The sequence below is a fragment of the Acomys minous genome (assembly GCF_964271855.1).
Source record: "Acomys minous genome assembly, chromosome: 5".
Classification (NCBI taxonomy): domain Eukaryota; kingdom Metazoa; phylum Chordata; class Mammalia; order Rodentia; family Muridae; genus Acomys; species Acomys minous.
This window is the reverse complement of record NC_140494.1, coordinates 128,955,578-128,974,229: the sequence shown is the minus strand read 5'-3', so window position 1 is coordinate 128,974,229 and position 18,652 is coordinate 128,955,578. Positions and strand designations below refer to the sequence as shown.

At 49.3% G+C, this 18,652-nt stretch overlaps 1 protein-coding gene and 1 long non-coding RNA gene across 3 annotated transcripts; one reads left to right on the top strand and one right to left on the bottom strand.

The window, feature by feature from the left end:
• Nucleotides 1–1,458: 1,458 nt before the first annotated feature.
• LOC311597472 lies at nucleotides 1,459–2,703 on the bottom strand. The gene is made up of 3 exons (XR_014779250.1): nucleotides 2,588–2,703; nucleotides 1,976–2,101; nucleotides 1,459–1,763 (listed from the first exon to the last, which is right to left on the bottom strand). It is a non-coding gene; the product is annotated as an uncharacterized lncRNA (long non-coding RNA).
• Nucleotides 2,704–9,301: 6,598 nt separating this feature from the next.
• FOXB1 (forkhead box B1) lies at nucleotides 9,302–12,548 on the top strand. Of its 2 annotated transcripts, none has more exons than XM_084781708.1 (2): nucleotides 9,302–9,757; nucleotides 10,036–12,548. In XM_084781708.1, exon 2 carries the CDS (start codon nucleotides 10,063–10,065, stop codon nucleotides 11,038–11,040), a length of 978 nt encoding a protein of 325 aa, XP_084637834.1. In that variant the 5' UTR covers nucleotides 9,302–9,757; nucleotides 10,036–10,062; the 3' UTR covers nucleotides 11,041–12,548. The 2 variants fall into 2 exon arrangements, with proteins under 2 accessions (XP_084637834.1, XP_084637833.1); XM_084781707.1 differs by having other exon boundaries at nucleotides 10,009–12,548.
• Nucleotides 12,549–18,652: the final 6,104 nt, after the last annotated feature.

The following is an 18,652-nucleotide window of genomic DNA, read 5'->3' as shown; positions in this document are numbered from 1 at the left end:
GGGCGGGGGGCAATCTGAGTAAATCATGCATTTTCTAGTCAACCCCCCAGGAAGAGGTTTGTTTATTTACTAATTTATTTATTTTAATGCTTAAGGACAACATAGACTTCCTGGCCAACCCAGGGAGGCCGAGAGAGTGAATGAACTGCCAGGCAAGTCTTGGCTCTTTATCTAAGACATCTTAACACATCTATGGTGTCCCCAAAGCTGCTGGGCGGAAGGAGAAGCAAGCGGCGCGGTCTATGCAAGTTGCTGTGGGTGCTCCCTGGAAGCGAAGTCCAAGCGGGCCGAAAGTTTACTTTCCAAGTTATTGGGTGGCACAATAAAACTTTTATCCTTTTTGGCCAAATTAATGAGCAATTTAATTAATAAAATCAGAGAGTGGTGTAAGTGCGGCGATAATGAAGTTAAATGAGAGCACAGTAAAATATTCACTAATCCAGCGCATTGCCGAATACCCCCTTAATTCTGCTTAACACTAAAAGGGTTTTGAGCACCATAATGAGATTCCTCTGTCTGCTAATTAATTGACACGCTCCTGAATATTCATACGAGCTAGCACCAATACGTTCCTAATTGCACTGTGGAACAGATCTCAGAGGAAAGTAAACCGCCAAAGACTTAATTAAAATAATGTATTCCAGATTCAGGACAAGATAAGACATTTGCCTTGGGGCGCGCTAAGGAAGTGGCACCTGGTTGGTGGAGGGGAGAGATATCAAACGCCAAACCCTGCCTGACATAGGTGGCTGACGGAGGGTAAGCCGCTTCAGAGAGCAAGAAGAGCAGGGTGCTGGCTCGGAACCCTGGGGCAGAGGGGGCGTGGCTCCCAGGTGTGTCCCTGCCCCTGCACCCCTTTGCCCCCTACAAGAGGAAAAGCCGGGGAGTGCAGCCTAGGACCCTAGTCCGAGCGCCTCGCGCCCTCCGCGTTCTCCCCGCCTTTCCCCAGGCTGGTCCCTGATGCTCTCTGGAGACAAGCGCGGAGACGACAGTCTGGACATTCCAGGAGAAACTTTATACTCTAGGGCTTGTAAACGTATCCAGGACCCCAAGACTTTCAACCTGGTTGAGGTCTGAGTGGGATCTCTTTTTGGGAGAAGGCGACAGCTGGGGGAAGATGCCAGGATGGCGTGGATGGCGCTATCCCTGGTGTCTCTCTCCCGGGTTCTACTCCGTGAGGCAGCGCTCTGGCCACCTCTAACCGGGACGCTACAAGTTACTGGGCGCACACGTTCTTTTTTGAGTCCAGCGCGCAACATGTTCCAGCGGATTTTTGCTTCGTCTCCGGGTAGGAGGAATAACTAGACTGCGCACCCGCTTTTAGGCTCCAACTCACAACCTTTTTTTTTTTTTACCAGCCAAATGAAATGAAATGCGTTCTTCAAAAGATGGGCCTCTTCCCCACCCCTTCTTTTTGGGAAAAAAAAATCACCACAGGTTTAAAACTAAAGAGTTTATTTGAGAGCATACAAATGCGTATTTATTATACATATGTAGGCATTAACAATGTAAATTACACCGCCAGCAGTTGCTGGTTGTTTATTCATTAGATCTTTAGAAAATCTACATTGCCTCCAGAAAGCGCGATGATAATGTGAAATACACAAGCAGTTTACATAACCGGCTTCTCCACGGAGCTCCGCGCACTGCCACTCCGAGTCATCAACAGGTCGCGCGCGAGCTGACTCGATCAAAGGAAGATAGAAGTTTGCAAACGGTGGCCAGACATGCAGGGAGCCAGTGAGAGATCCTTTTAGAAAACGCTGTAGGACATAAAAGATAACGCCTGGCTCGGCCTATTTCACCCACTTTGTGTGTACCTTTTTCCCCCCAATTAAAAAAAATCGCTCATATAGAGAAAGAAGACGGATAAACTCTCCAAGCTCTGGCTATTCGGGAGCATGTCTTAAAGACGATGAACCCAAGCTGCTTTGAGGGCGAAAGGAGAGGCGCAGGAAACACACACACAGCCTACCTAAGCAAAAGGGACGCCAAAGGCTCCATCAACCAAGCCACGGTGGCCGCCATAAAACAAATGGTCGTCACTCCAAAGAAAACCACTTCTTTGAAATTACAGAACGCTCCGTGGTCCTAGATTTATCTAGAAGGTGGAGAAGGTACTGTTGGGGGCAGGGGAAGAATGATAGCCGTGGTATTAATATTTACTCTCAAAATTCTTTCCCAGATAAAAAGCGTTAAATGAAAATAGTACTAAACGCAAAGGTCCAGGGACCGACGCCAGCCAGAAGAGATCTGTAACTGACGGCTGACTGTTTATCTGACACTGTCCACCTACCTGCTGCGGCCTACCGCTTAGCTGCTGAGGTGTGCTAGTGGTGAGCTGAGGGGATCCGGGTGGGAGGCATACCCCCCCACGCCCGCTTTCTGCCTTCCTTTTGCTATTAGGCCTGATGGGTATGTTAGAGGAGACCCCCAGGGCTGCGATCCAGGAAATAGACAACAGTTTGATAGAGGAATAGAAGCTTCTAGAGGGAAGGGGGGTTTAGAAAGGGAAAATGAAAAAGAAAAGCGGGGTACGCAGAGAGCAGGCGCACTCAGGGCCACCGGATCCCCAACTGTGACCCACCACTGAGACCCAGGGCAATTGGAGCGCCCAGGGGGTGCACCTCCTCTGCCGCGCCCCGGACCTTCAGCTCCAGTGCTGAGACCAAAGTGCACAGCTCTAGTCCCAGGTGAGCTTCCACCGAGCCGAAGGACTCAAGCTGCCTCTTAAGACTGCCAGCTTCCAGAGGCCAGGCTGGCCCCTCCAAGCCCCGCCCCTAGCCATTCTTAGCTTGGGGGGCGCGGGGGGGGGAGAGGCCGGGAGGATCAGTGGCTTTCTTTTCTCCCTTTTTCTTTTTCAGCCTTCTTTGTGGGTGGCAGCTCAGCGGGGGATACGTGCACACACACACACACACACACACACACACACACACCAAAACAGGGGGGAGAGACGGTGGGGGGGGGGAGAATAAATGAATAGTTTTAACCTTCCCAGTTAGTCCATCTGAAAGCTGTAGGGGATTTTCAGAAAAATCCGTTTCTGCTATTAAGAAAACCCATACTACACAGGGCCACCCCATTTAAGCTCCACCCACCCTCCCAGCCTGAATAAACAAAACAAAGCAGAGGTTTAAAACCTGCGACCCACAAGTTGCCAGTTTTCAAACAAATTAAAGAAGGTGAGTATGGTGAGTTGCAATAAAAATAAAATATTATGGGTGCAAAATATTCCTCATTTCAAAAGTCTGCAGTCCTCCAAGTCAATTTTACTCAAACTTTAAAATTATTGCAGCCAATCTTCCCTCCCCATAACACGTTCAAAGAAAGTTGAAAAATGTTTCTGTTTGTTAACAGCTGGCAGATTTTCTGAAAAATTTTTTTAAATCTACTTTTGCAATCCTCCCCATAATATTTTAAGAATAAGGTGTCTACCCAGGCAGCCTGTTTTTTTTTTTAATCTAAGCAAACAAATAATTCTCAACAAAGAAGTTGATTTGAAAAGAGGGTGATTTTTCTCCCCGTCCAGGAGGGGGGGGGGAAAGACCGTTCGCTCCACCCTGCTATTAAACAAAGCACAATACCTTTTTCTGGGTGGTACTGCACAGAAGTTGATTCGGTTTTGACAATGTTGTTTAGCTATCATTTGCTATTTTGAATGAATGGAGGCAATCCCCGCTTTTACAACATTTGTTTCCTATTATGGAGAGGTGCAGCAGTTGAGGGCACACATGTGAAAGTGGCTGTTTGATTCTCTTTTTCATCCCCTGACCCTGCCTTTGTCCTTCCTCACCCTGGGAATGTCACGCCTCGATACTTCACTTTGAGCTGCTGGAGAAAGTGGCTTTGTTACTCCCTTTTAGACATACACGAAATTGTTCTCTTTCCCCCGCTGTAAAAGACACTTCACATCGGGACTCGGTTCACAAGTGCAATGCAATTTGGCTTAGTCCAACCTTTGTTCTGCTTGTACAAATGAGCGAACAGTGCACACATTATACAGTTGATCTACGGCTGTCTTAACCCCAGAGTTAGGGGCTGGGAGAAAAAGCAAGTTAATCCCTTCAATACCAAGATAGCTTTAGCAATATTCCCTCCAATAAAAATAATAGCTTGGAGTTCCGTCTTCAATTTCACGCAGCGCAAAGCAAAACTTAAGGGGTTGGGGGGGCTAGCCACCAGACACAGCAGAAATTCCTCCAGGGGTATTTGGCAAGTGCTTTTTAGACACACACTGTCAGGTTTGGTAAAGCTCAGATGAAATCAGTGCAATTGTTTGTGTAAGGGAGAGGTTTGGTTTGGAAGCCAAGATTTTAAGCCATGAGGTCTCCAAGCAAGCCACAAGCAAAGCAAAGCGATCACCAAATAGTATTTAGCAAACTGACTCCAAATAGAAGGCATTAGGCTGAGCAGGGAAAAGAGCTGTTTTCAAGGGCATTGAAATCGCCTGCTCCCTGAAAAGGGCGGTTGTCACTTTTTAGGTCTGGGGGGTGGCGATGCCTCAGCAGTAGCACCCAACTTTTGCTACTATGTGTTTTATGCTTGGGGTTGAAAGAAACACGGGGTCCTCTGCTGCTCTACATGTTGCAGGAGCTACTGGGGGGGGGGGGGGGACTAGGTGAAATGTCCAGGGCGCAGCTGCTCAACTCTTTTTCCCTCCTGGCCCAAACAGGAAAGAGTGTCACAGCCTCAGTTTCCCGGTGGGAAAGTTTTCCTGATGAGCACCAAGGGACCAGAGGGACACCCCTGAAGCCGACCTAGTCTGTTGGGGTGGCAGTATGTTGAGGGAGTTTAGGGGGGAAAGGGCGACTACTAGACTGAGCTGGCAGACGGGAAGAGCGCGAGGTTTTAGGCGGTAAGAATACTTATCAGAAGTTATATTTCAACCTCCTTGATCTGAGTTAAGGTTCCACGCACACACGTGGTAGTCATCAACCCACGAAATCAGGCATTTTCCCTGCTACTGGGTAAAAATGTGCTCACTTGGTAGCAGGGCCGCTGGCAGAGATGGTAGGGTGGCGTTTGGTACCAGTAGCGGTTGGCACAAGAGGAAAAATGTGTCTCCTCACCAGCCTTCCTTCCCGGGGCAGTTTTATTTCCCGCCCGGGAAGGGCAGGGTAGGGTAAGCTAGAGAAAAGCAAGGGTGAATGCTTCTTGTGTCCCGATGAGTCTCTGAGGGCCTAGAACCTGCAAGTGCTTGCTGCGGGGTGCAAGGGATCCGGCAAGCCAACAAGCAGACTCGCTGTGTTTCTGAGGTCCAGGACAGGAAAGCGAGGCAAAGTCGTGCGGGCTGTGGGATGAGGTGTGTGTTGGGGGTAGCAGGGGAGGGGAGGCACAATGCCCAGGACAAACAGCCTGCGACGCTCAGGACGGCATTTTTTTTTAATTGTCCACTGACAGGCTGAAGAAGTTTGTTTAGTACTGAATACACCGGGAACAAACTCCTTTTGAAAGGAGAGCTAAGTCGTTTCACGCCACCAAAGTGCAGATTTGGTCAAGAATGACTGATAGGACAAAGGGCGCAGTGCGTTAGCGCGGGTTTCTCAGAATGAGCGCAGCAGCCAATATCCGAGGCGACCAGGAATAGTGGGGCGCACCACAGGAGACCTGCAAGACCCTCAAACCTCGGCAGCCTCTGCAGGCTGGTCCTCAGTCTTCCCGGCTGCCCCCACGATCAGCTCTGGTCGCCCAAGAGAGAAGGCGTCCCACAAGAGAGAAGTGAAGGACAGGGGTGCTGCAGGAGAGCAAAGGGGTAAATGGGGGGAAACTGAGTGCAGGGGCAAAGCCCGGCTCAGCCTTATCACTGCAGGCTGCAGACGGTGCAGGTTTCGAGCAGGGAGCCGCGGGTTTTGTTTTTAGCGTCCGGGAAACCTTCAGAAGCTGCTGTGTACGTTCCTTCCACCTCCCATCCGGTTTGGTAAATATTAACAAACGGGGCGCAGTTATTTTCTGGAGTGCGTTTGGTGGGTTTGGCGGGAGGGGAGGGTTCTCCTCTCTGGGAGCCCTCTTCTCCTTCACAAGCCAGACACACACACACACACACACACACACACACACACACACACACACCTGCTTAACAACACAAGGAATCAAAATCAATATTGTTTTTGTCACCCCTCTGTCTCCTTTTTACTCCCTCAGCAGCCCCAGTGCCACTGAAGCGAATTGTGGATTTATGGAGGGAAATTAGCATAAATTATTGCAAAATCTGCAGCCGTGTGTGGTCCAGCTTGTGGGAAAAGAGGCACTAGCAAACTTTCAGTGGAGAAAGGTGGTAGGCGGTGGGCTTGACGGAGCGATGAACGGCCGGCCCTTGCTGGAAGGGGTTTCCAGTTGGTTGGCACACGGAGTATAATTGACTTGTGTGTGTGTTTTATACAGTTTTCCCAACAACCCCTTAAGCCCCCGGGTCCGATGTTGCCCCCTCCCACCTCCACCCGGCTTCTGTTGGCTTTGGGTTTTGTACAATAGACTCGGACGGACGCACTTTTTCAAGATTTCTGGAAAGCACCCTTTCTCTCTAGTAACACCACCCTTAAAATGCTGTAAACAGCTTGCAACGCCCCCCCCTTCCCCTAGGGCTTTGAAGACCCCTGACAGCAACCGAGGAAGAACTTTGTAGCAACGCCCACGAGTTAAACGGCCTCTCACAGAACCTTTCCTCTTGCAAGGCAAGCTCACGCGATTAAGTTCTGTTTACTTGATTAAGCCTGAGCTTGGGCAGAGAACCTCAGCTCCCTTCTCCAGTTTCTACTTGAATTATTGCATGAACTCGGTGGTGACAATTTTCCCCAGGGAGATGAACAAAGATTTATTCCAAGTGAGGGGTGGTGGTGGTGATGGTGGTGGTAGTGGCCCTCTGCCCCCAACCCCGTGGACGTTTCCACTTTTAGAATTTAGTTAATCTTCTGTTTGCTCTGAGCAGTGATTTCGACAGCCACACAATGGCTCCTTTTGCAGGACAACAAAATGCCAATTGTTAAAATAAAAACAAAACAAAAACACTTGCTCCTTATCCCTCACCATCAACAGGCACCCATACAGGGCAGGAAAGTACTTTGCTCCTTGTCACCAGGGTGAAAGCGACAGTCATCTACAATCTCTAATGCAACCACCATAAACAGTTTTATTCGTCTTTGCATTTCAGATTGAACTCGTGCGCGTGTTTGCTAAAAAGGAACTTAAAAATACTCGAGGGCTTCCACTACCTCTCCACCCACGAGCAATCCAGCCTCGCTTAAAGCAGAGCTTACTTTAGTGCCTCCGAAGGCAGCTGTGTCTGCAGCAGGCAAGAGGTGGGCCAGCCCTCCATCCCTCTTCAAACATCCCTCGGGTTCTCCACCCCTTTGAGCTCCCAGCTCCTCCCACTACAGGCCCTAGAGCCTAACTCGGGCACGCGCAGAAACACCCCCAAACCTTAGTTCCTTAGCGGCGGTGGTGCGCGCAGCTCTGGTCAGCCGGATCTGCCCGGGGCTCAACTCGGCCTAGTGTCCAACTGATTTAATCTTTGAAGAAGAGAAACCCACATATCTGCCCTCTTGTAGCTTTGCCCCCAGAGACAGGTCAGTGCCCATCCCCACCTCCCTGCTCCTACCTCCACCCCACCCCACCCCCGGTTATTTTTTTTTTCCGAATTACGAAGGTGGCACGAGTCTTCCCTTCAAGCACTCTGTTAATATTGAAAAACGTGCGCTTGCATCTAAAGCACGGTGGCCCAGGCGCCAGAGCCATTTCAATATTAATGAAATTGTTTAATCTCCTAAATTCGTCGTGTTTAAGTTACGTTTTGGTGAGTTATTGACCGGCTTCGAAACTGTGGTTAATGAAGTTATGTGAGTGGGTGGATGGGTGAGCGTGTGTGTGCACGCGCGCGCGCGTGCTCGCAAGCTGAAAGGTTTTTCTTGAAGCTCTACTGTCATTCAGAGTGTAACAAACTTCACATTAGAACTCTCAATCTCCTCCTAGGGCAAGTGGGAAGAAGAAAGGGGGGAAAAGGTTTCCAGAGTTTAAAGACAGTTCTGTGCAGGCTTTGAGTATTGAGTATTTAACAGGGAGGCATGAGGTTCTTTTTAAAACCACAAAGGCCAAGGAAAGCGCTGAAAAGCGTGGCGACTCACGGCTGGTATTCATTGCGTGCATGCGGGCTGCCTGACTCACTGCCTATTCCACAGCAGTTTGATGATGATGGCGACAAGGATGATGATAATGATAATCATCCATTTAACCCTCACAAGGCAAATCCGAACTCAAAGGAGCCAGCTTACCCCCACCAGGCCTAAAGACCAGAGCCACTCCTTTCCCCATCCCCAACCCGGAAAACCTTGCTGGTCCTCCGCAGGTCTCAGCAGGCACCTTTTGTCTTTTCATGACATTCTAAACTCTAAAGGAACTATTCCCATGCAAAAAAAAAAAAAGGGGGGGGGCTGACGTGCTAACTTCTAACAAACTTCGGCCTTCCCAATCACCTGGAGAAAGGAGAAGACCCGGAAGCGATAATGCATATTAGACAAACTCAGGCCCTCCCTAGGTCTGCATGCCGCCTTGCCTCAGTGTCCCCTGAGTCTTCCTGTACCCATCAAATTGCTGAAAGACTTATAAAGCAAAACCTACGACCTTCGTCCGTTTTTCCTTACCCTTTAAACAGAACCCCAAAACTTACCTTGGCCAGGAGAAATGGCTCAGCTGATAAAGGCTAGGCTCACAACAACAAAAAAATATTAATAATATTAATAAAAACCTTACCTAACACATCTACATTCAAAACTGACCCATCTACCCAGCCGTCCAAGTATTTACATCTGTATGTGACTTCTGATCTTACCACCTTTTTAAAAAAAGCGACATACTCTAGCTTTGACGACTCCAGGAGACCGAGTAAAAATTTTTGGACTCTGGGGGTGGGGCTGAGAGGTATGTTTCCATTCTAACAACCCACTCACCCAACCCAGGCAGTGCCAAGCAAAGTAAAAGGGCCGCCCTTCCAGAGAAAGCCTGGGCTGGAAGTTAGCTAACAATACAAACCCGATACAATGCCGAGGAAACAGAATACCCCAGCCAAGCAATTTCCATGTCAAACACCATAGGCGCGGCAGCTAACTCGGAGCCTGAGTGGTCGCCTAGCTCCTGGCTCGGCGCGCAGTCTATTCATACCTTCACAACGCGCACACCGGCGGGCGGCAGAGGTTCTTCCCGGTTGCCCAGTCTTCTGTTGGAAGTGATTCCTATTGGCCAAGGTGTCCATGTAAATAGGTGTGAAAGAAACCGGCGCTGGCCAGGCTCTCTACCCTCTTCCTCAGTCCCCTCCCTCTGCAGCCCCCGCTCCCTCCTCCTCTTCCTCCTCCTCCCAAGGCGATTGTCATACGATAGCAAGAAGTGGCACATTAATGAAGCGCCGCTACAGGGGTCTTTTCTGCTCCTGTCACCGCTTAAAACTATCAGATGGTTCGAGAGTGGACATGGAGGCAGCCACCTAGCTCAGCGGAACCGCGCACACTACAGCAGCGTCTTCTGGATCCCTGAGGCGGCGGCTGCCACCGTCCGCTTGGGCACTAGGTGCGGAGCCGGGCCTCCCGGCAGGGCGCACTACCCAGAAACGCCGCGGAGGCCGCGGAGCGGTGCTCTGCCAGGCTGAGCCCAAGCCAGGCTTGCAGCTAGCCTCACTGGTCCCCGACGCTGCGCTCCGGTCGCGCGCGGGGAGGAACTCGACCACCAGCGCCGCCGTCCCGGATGAGGATCGACAACTTGCAACAACTTTAAGGTGAGCATCTTTTTTCTGTGCCCCCTGCCCTGAACCCAGGCCCTACTTACTTTCCCACAACCCTTGCCTCCTACCGCGGTCTTCCCCCTCTCCACGTCCCCTACCTGAGCCCATCCAGTTCGGTGCCCAAAGTTGCAGGCATCCGAACCCCCACCCCCACTCCTGAAGTCTTTGACTCGGCCTGAGTGACCTCCGGGGTATCTCTGCACCTATGCTGCCCTTCTCCGTCACCCCCCACCCCCCCTTCTCAGATCCGACCAGTTCTCCCGGTCGCGCAGACCCTGAGCAAGCCGGCAAGCGAGAAGATGCCTCGGCCGGGCCGCAACACGTACAGCGACCAGAAGCCCCCCTACTCCTACATCTCTCTGACCGCCATGGCCATCCAGAGCTCTCCGGAGAAGATGCTGCCGCTCAGCGAGATCTACAAGTTCATCATGGACCGCTTCCCCTACTACCGGGAGAACACGCAGCGCTGGCAGAACAGCCTGCGCCACAACCTCTCCTTCAACGATTGCTTCATCAAGATCCCGAGGCGGCCAGACCAGCCGGGCAAAGGCAGTTTTTGGGCGCTCCATCCCAGCTGCGGGGACATGTTCGAGAACGGGAGCTTCCTACGGCGCCGCAAGCGCTTCAAGGTGCTCAAGTCTGACCACCTGGCGCCCAGCAAGCCGGCGGACGCCGCGCAGTACCTCCAACAGCAGGCTAAGCTGCGGCTCAGCGCGCTGGCCGCCTCAGGCACGCATCTGCCGCAGATGCCCGCCGCTGCCTATAACCTGGGCGGCGTGGCGCAGCCCTCCGGCTTCAAGCACCCCTTCGCCATCGAGAACATCATCGCGAGGGAGTACAAGATGCCTGGGGGACTGGCCTTCTCTGCCATGCAGCCGGTTCCGGCTGCCTACCCGCTCCCTAACCAGTTGACTACCATGGGCAGCTCTCTGGGCACCGGCTGGCCCCATGTGTACGGTTCAGCGGGGATGATCGACTCAGCCACCCCTATCTCCATGGCGAGTGGCGACTACAGCGCCTATGGAGTACCGCTGAAGCCTCTGTGCCACGCCGCGGGCCAGACGCTGCCCGCCATCCCAGTGCCCATCAAGCCCACACCGGCCGCAGTGCCTGCCCTGCCGGCGCTGCCCGCACCCATCCCCACCTTGCTCTCGAACTCGCCGCCTTCGCTCAGCCCCACGTCCTCGCAGACAGCCACCAGCCAAAGCAGCCCCGCTACCCCTAGCGAGACACTCACCAGCCCGGCTTCTGCCTTGCACTCGGTAGCGGTGCACTGACCCAACAGAAGTTGGGGCTCCCTCTCGGTCACCTCCACACTACCCCTCTCACCATTTCCCCAGCTCCGAGTCCGGGTCCAGCCCTCTCTGACCTAGAACCGCCACCCTGGCTTGTCCATTCCACCTTCTTTATTAAATCCTCTGTCTTAGGATAACTTTCGGTTTTGGACCCAGAAGACAACCCACAAACTTGCCAGAAGGCGCGCGTGAAAGTTGTCTTCGCTCCCCTATGGCACTAGAGAAAACAGGGGCTACCCCAAGCCAAGCGGCCCACCAGGGGTCCCAGAAATGCACTCCCATACAACAGGGAGGACACCCCGACTCCCTCCTGTGCGGAGAAAACAAAAACAAAAAAAGGCGGGAGCGGGGCGGGGGGCAACCTTCATCTTCTGAGCTTGGATCGGCGGAGCTCCGGACTCTGCGCAATTTCAAGACCAGAGACACTGCCCGAGAGCTGAAGGCCACCGTGGCTGCAGCGGAACGCCGGCTGGATCTCCTTAGGGCCTGAAAATCTGTGGCCACTGGACCCACTAATCCTCCTCCGGGCTCGCCTCCGCCCAGCAGGCCGGGATGGGCGGACCGCTACTTGCCCAGGCTGCCTCACTGCCTCCCCACCTTCAACTGAAGATTTTTTCTTTCATTCACTCTGGGTTTTGTTTTCGGCTAGAGGCACCCTTAGTTGGGAGTCAGGAGAGAGGCTGCTAAGTTGGGGAGGATGCTTGTCCTACACACAAGCAAAACACAGCTGAAAGTCACTGTTATTGTTTACAAAGCGCGCGGTTTAAAAAAAAAAATGTAAACAGTGAACTTGAACATCTGCCTGGCTCGGCAGGCGAGAGGGCAGAGTCCTCTTTACAATTACCTGTTGTAATGTGAATGTTTACTCTTCTGGCCAGCTTTGGGGGGGGGAGGTAGGGGGGAACGGGGGAAGTTAATTGGGATGTTAACTTTCTTACTATTTAGAGACCTTTTTAGCTATTTATTTTGGTGAAGAAAGAAAAAGAAAGGAAGAGAAAAAAGACCCGTGAACTATGCCCCACGGAGAAAGCAGCTAGGGAGGGTGAGGAAGAGTGTAGACGACCCGACTGGTGACGCGAGGGGGATGTCAACAGAGACCTTCCTGTTAGGAGAACTTTCCCGCGAAGCTAAAGGGCTGCAGAGAGTTGTAAATAGGAATGATTTACACTGTGTAAAATGCACTTTGGTTTGGTATGTTCCTTTTAGCGTCCTAGGTAATTGACTGGAAAAAAAAACACAAAAACAAACAAAGAGCAACCCAACAGTTGTTCCGGTGTGACCTGCTTAATTTAAAAAAGAAATTGTAGTGTTGTCCAAGCTGTGAATTTTTTCCCCTTTTATCCTTCTTCCTCCCTGCACAGGATTCGCATGGCATTTAAAATATTGATGTCCTTGTTTCCAGCATGCCCATTTTAAGACAGAGTTTTAAAAAGGTGTCTACATTAAATTATGACCTAGTCTAAATAATATTTTCTCATTAAAATACATAAATTCAATTTTTGTTAAGTTTTGTGCATTTTTGAAGACTTGATACAAGGGACAGAAGATGGTAGCAACAGAACAGTCTCTGCAAACACATCACCTGGGTGTTTTTGCCTTTCCCAAGTCAGGTGTGGGGGGAATTATTCTGGGGGTGGAGACCATGGAAGACATTTGTGCACAGGCGGAGACTGAGGCCAAGTATTCCAGATGCAAACCTGGGCACAGGTGCGGTGCTGAAGGAAACACACTACACACCTGCAGTACCTCCTGTGTGGTTTTATGTCTTATGCATCCTATGACATTGTGCCTTACATATGCATAGAAGGCCGGTGTGGGATTTCCGAAGCGCTCTCAGACTGGGCCACTCAGTCCTTATCCGGAAGCTTCTGCTGAGGAGGGATCCTTCCTCTGTCCCTTTAGAGTGCTGTAGTTGTTGACATTATTTCCTTTCTTTCAGAAATCACCTGAAAGTTCACTGTCCAGGTCAAGAAACCTGTTCACTTTGCGCTGGGTAGTTTTCTTTCAGCCCCTTCTGTGGGAGGAAAAATAACTGGATGTATTTATTTTCCAGTTGTGAATGATGCACCTTTAAATGCCTGTGTCTAAGTATTTGTTTGCTTTCCTCTTTTTTTTTTTTTTTTTTTTTTTTTTGGCAAAGAATTAAAACCTGCCAAGAATTTATGGTTCAAGGCTAATTGACACTTGGCTGAAGGGGGTCACAATATTTCCCTAGTGAGATGTGTATTCAACTGAAGAAGTTACAAGACAAAGAGAAACTTAAATGGTGATTAACACTTTGCTGTGTAAATGATTAAACAAGGGAGCCTTGTGGAACACAGAGAAAGCCCCCCAAAGGCACATAGAAACCACGGTGAAGACCCTTAGCACCTGTCACTGTTGTGTAATTAGTGGCCTACCTGGAAAAATATTTAGGATTAATGTAAGACATAATTAATCCTGTTGTGACTATTCTGTTTTCTAAAAAGGAAGGATCTCACACACAACACATGCGCGTGTGCACGCACACACACACACAAACACACACACAAGTGGAAAATAAATGAATCACTGGGCTGATTAAAATGCATGAAGCTTCAAAGCCAGTCAGACAGCAGACAACTAAACTCATTCATCAAACCTAATTCACAGTTATATCAACAAGATTGGCCAAAAGAAGCCTGGAAAACTTAGCTACCCTTGGTTAGGAAACTTAGTTCTCAACTGGAAATCATTAAAAAAAAAAAAAAAAGGAGAAAGAAAACTAAATATGTTTTCAGTGTCCTAAGAACTAAATGAAGACAGCCTTTGGAACAATCTGATCTCCTCTGATTTGTTAACACTGGAAGCTGCTCTGATGGTGAGGTGCACAGAGGTTCCCATGGGCCTCTGGCTTCTTATAGACTTAGTCAGGTAGGCTGTTGGTCCTTCGGCAGGCGGCAGCTCTTACAGGTGTTGGTCCTTCAGCAGCAGCTCTTACAGATAAGGGACATGCGTACACTGTATTCAACCTACAGAGGCAGTGAGGTACAGGCCCTGTCTCTGCGGTCTAGCTGAGGAGAGATTTGGAACTCTGTATTCGAAAATGCGGCTTTTAAGTGGTTAAGTCTGCCATGGCATATGGTGAAGAAGGAGACAACTTGGCCATTATGAGCCCTTCCAGGTTGCAGGCACTTTTTTTTTTTCAGTCAAAGCTGAATGAGGAAAGGGGGCACCCAACAACTTTGATGCTGTTTTGATCCTGACCGGAAATACACACACTGATCAAACAGGCACATGCCTCACCCAGGTTCTCGCCCTGTGTGGAAACGTGTGTGGATTTAGCCGATAGCTTTGAGGGTGCTCCTCCCTGTCCTGGGTCAAGACCCCTCAGCTTTAAAAGAGAACTGGGGGGGGGAGGGATAGCACCCGCTCTTTGGGAAGGTGTCACGTCCTAAATTGAGCCTTACCCTATTTTAGGTTGCAAGGCCAGGAAGTGCTGGGTTTTCTTATATTGACTCTGTTTGGAAACCTGGCCATCTTGTTCCTTGGAGGCCCTTCTGGGTCCAGCATCTAAGTTTATGTTCAAACTCTTTGTGTTTCCCTCGGGGTTTAAACAGGAGATGGATAACTTCTCCGTCCTCCAGAGAGATGCTTCAGGAGTTTCTTGCTCTTTGTTGATGGGGTGGGGGTAGGAGGTGGGGTGGGGCGGGGTGGGGGATGCGACCCTGAGAAGTTGAAGATTTGGAAGGAACTCTAAGACATGGTCCCCAGCGACTTAGATAGCAAGCTGGTGACTTTCATTCCTCCCAGTGGTTAAGAATACTGAATGTCTCACAAGCAGGACTCTGGTCCAGAGCTCCGAGTGTGGTCAGTTACAGGATGAGAGCAAGGGAGCATCCATGCAGGAGCTATGGCTGGTAGGTTTAGCGCTCTCTCTCGCTCTCCCCCCACCCGCACCCCCCCACATGGAACTCCCTTTGTGAGTCATATTCAGTTGAGAGTCAGAGTAGACCAGGGTCCCTTCTTAAATTCTTAATATAAATGCCAATTAATATCTTTCTCTTCTAAAAGCCAAGTAAAGTGAAGAGACACCCAAACAAAAACAAAAACAAAACAGGCCCAACCCACCGGCTGTGAAACCTCAAAGGGAATGCATTTGTTTAGTTTAAACTAACAACAAATTATCTAATTAATATGTTTCAATTACAGTGTGAAAGGGACAGCCCCAGGACCTCCCGCCGTGGGGGCACAATAGCCCCAGAGCCCACTCCAGGAATTTACAATAACTGCACATCTGTCTCTTTATTTTCCACTTTTTGAGTCTAAAACTCCTCTCCAGATCACTTCAAACCTTGGCTTGAATTATGAAATATGTCCCAGTGTTAAAGGGGGACTAAACTTTGCCCATCGATGCTTCATTTGCAAGCCAAAAAAAAAAAAAAGTGAAAGCCCGCTGAAGAGCATTAAACAAATATATTAGAATTCTGTCACTTTATGCAATTGAGTAGATCAAATGAAGGGTCCCGGCCACTTCATTCACTCTCATTCAGTCGAATAGAAAATGCAAAGAATAGCCACCGAGACTGGGCCACCGCTGTAGACTTAGCTCCTTTTACTAGGAGACAAAAAGGCTGAATTTTCACAAATACATTGCTGACTTGGGGACTAGGAAACGGGGCCTGGAACCCCTTTGGAATTTAAATTCATTTTATCTTCCTCTCTCTTTGCAAGGATCTGTTTGCACTACAGTGCAGAGATGCAGCAGGCATCTTGGGTCTGCTGAAGGGGAGAAAAGGGGGGGGGAGGGGAAAAGAGTGAGTCGGGTGGGGGAGGGGCCATTCGGATTCCCAGGGAACTAACTCTTGGCTATCAATTAACACTCGGGGGGTCTGAGATAATAAGTTTGGTTTAGCAAATCTTTGTTTGCACCACTATAAATACCACAACATCACAAGGCTGGGCTACACAGTTTGTTTTCAGAGACCTGGAGCCTCCGCCTGTGGGCCACCAAGTTTTCTTCCTTCAGTGAATAGTTTCTGTCTGTCAGCAGAGGATAGGGCTGAGCTCCTACCTCCGCCACCCCCTTCCCCCATCCCCCTCCCAGCTAGCTACCCAATTTGCTCACGGTGATGATTAGATATACCATGTTAAAACTGGGAAAGATGTCACTCCTCAGTTAGGAGTTCCAAGTCAGAGTTCTTTTTTGAACCTGTCATGGGATTGGGGCATATTGGAGTAACTGAGGTGATCTTGTGGGAACACTTCTGTCCTGTGGCTGACTCCTAAGGCTGGCTTTTTTGTTTTTGCTTGTGTGTGTGTGTGTGTGTGTGTGTGTGTGTGTGTGTGTGTACTTCACATATCTTTATGTCGTACGGGGCTCCCACAGATGAAACTGGAAAAAGGCAGGAGCCCTGGCAGCTTCCTCAGTGTAATTACAAAGAAATGAGCCAATTTTTAAAAATCAAACTTGAATTATGAAATCCCATCTAGAGGATTTCCTGTTGGATGCTGGTGTTTATTAAAGATTTATTTTATGTGCAGGAGTCGGTGCCATGTGTGAGTGCTTGTGAGTTAGGGATGGCTGTTAGGAGCTACGGGTGGGCGCTGAGGAAGGAGGTCAGGTCCTCTGCCAAGAGCAACAAGTTACTCAATGCTGAGACAGCTCCCCATGTCCTACCTCCATATAATGCATGTTCTGTGGCCTGCATATTTTTATTTACTCTGTTAGTTTCTCCCCCAGAGTGTGCCACCGTAGCTGGGCCGAGATGGTCAGAAATTGCCATGAAAAATGGAAGTTGTCGGAACAAAATCTTCCTTGGGAGATTTTTTTCTTCTTCTTCTTCTTCTTCTTCTTCTCCCAGGATATCATCAGGAATATTTGGACAAAGGATTCTTCTTCAGGACAGCCCCCTTGGCCCGGATCTGCAAATAACTGATGTCAAACCAGTTGCGAGCTTTTGAGGGAACAAGCTCTCTAAGCATTCATCAGAGCAGATTAAGCTAGAGATAAAAAGCATTCTTTATCTGTCCTTTGGAGACACTGAGACTTTAATGCATGCTCCGTAGCCTGTATATTTTTATTTACTCAGTTAATTTCTTCCCCAGGGTGTACCATGGTAGCTGGGCTGGCTGACGTAATAAGGGACAGACAGAGACCGTTTTCAGCAATGATTGTTTCCAAGTTCTGCTTCGACTACGTGTTTCTCTCTTTTCCTTTATGAAACGCAACACACTCGTTTGCTGATTCGGGCACACGGTAACATATAGAGAAATGAAAATGTACAAGAAAGCATCTTAACTTTGTGCCACTTAGAAAAATATGGTTAATATTTATGAAGTAGTGTCTACAGTCAGTCTTTTGCATTAATAGAGCAGACACCACACACACCCCACACACACACCAAGAATTTCTCACCACAGGAAAACAAGCACCGAGGTCGCCACTAGACCTGTCTGAGCAAGGAGGCCAAAGATGCAGATGCCTAGCTTGCTTGCAAACGCCAACACATTTTGCTTACACATATGTAAGGGTGTGCATAACCAATAAAACGGTCAGTGGCAAGCTTCAAATCACACCTTACAAGGGATGCCTAATATTATGGCAGCCACCAAAAAGGAAAAGGAAGAAGTAAGATTCTTGTCTCAGGGTTTCTACATGGGATCAAAATGGAGAACAGGGGGGCACATGGTACCCAAAACTGGAGCACTCAGAGGAGTCAGCTATTTCAGCGCTCCTTAGGTCTTTCTTTGTTGTGAATGCCATGACGCAAGGGAAGATCCAGCAAGGATACTATTTATTGATGACCAGGCTATGCAGGTGGTGTACAGGAAGGGCCGTTGCCACAGCCGCGCAAAAACCATTGCTGTTCCAATGATTCCAAGTTCCATTCTGCATAGGTGCTCTGTCTCTGTCTCTCTCTCTCTCTCTTTGTCTCTCTGTCTCTCTCTGCCCCTCTCTGCCCCTCTCTCTCTGTCTCTTTTTCTCACTCTCTCTCTGTGTCTCTGTCTCTCTCTGTCTCCCCCCCTCCCCCCCCCCGTTTGTGTGTGTGTGTGTGTGTGTGTGTGTGTGTGTGTGTGTGTGTGTGTGTGTGTGTCCTGGCGAATGAGAGTACTGACTGAGCCTAGGTTAGGGCTCTGCCGTGCGAGTGCCTTCATAAGATATAATGTGAAGTGCGTTTATTCTTACTTGATGTTGAAGCCTTAAGAAAAGGCGATTGTTTCAAATAGAATAAAAATCAAGCCCTTGAGACAGCTCGGCTGGTAAGGCACTTGCCACAGAAACCAGAGCTTGGAAGTTCAAGGTCACCCTCCCGGTGCAGGCTCCACAGAATTGTTCTCTGACCTCCACACTGGTGCTGCAGCGCACGAGTGCACAAACACATACGATAAGAACAAGCAAAATACAGTTTTGAAAAACCAAGTAAACTATTAACTTTGAAATATGTAAGTATAAATAGCAATTTGATTAAAATATGTTAATTATTTCTTGCTGTGTTGCCAAATAGTACGCAATTCTTAAAATGACAGACAAATCCTGAGGCTGGAGACTACGTAGCTCAGTGGTAGAGAGTTTCCCCAGATTGGTCCTAGGTCCAACCCCCAGCTACAGGATTGGGGTGGGAGGACAGTAGCC

What these genes read in the sequence shown, in the direction of transcription:
- FOXB1 (XM_084781708.1), top strand. Translation starts at nt 10,063, where the DNA reads ATGCCTCGGCCGGGCCGCAACACGTACAGCGACCAGAAGCCCCCCTAC.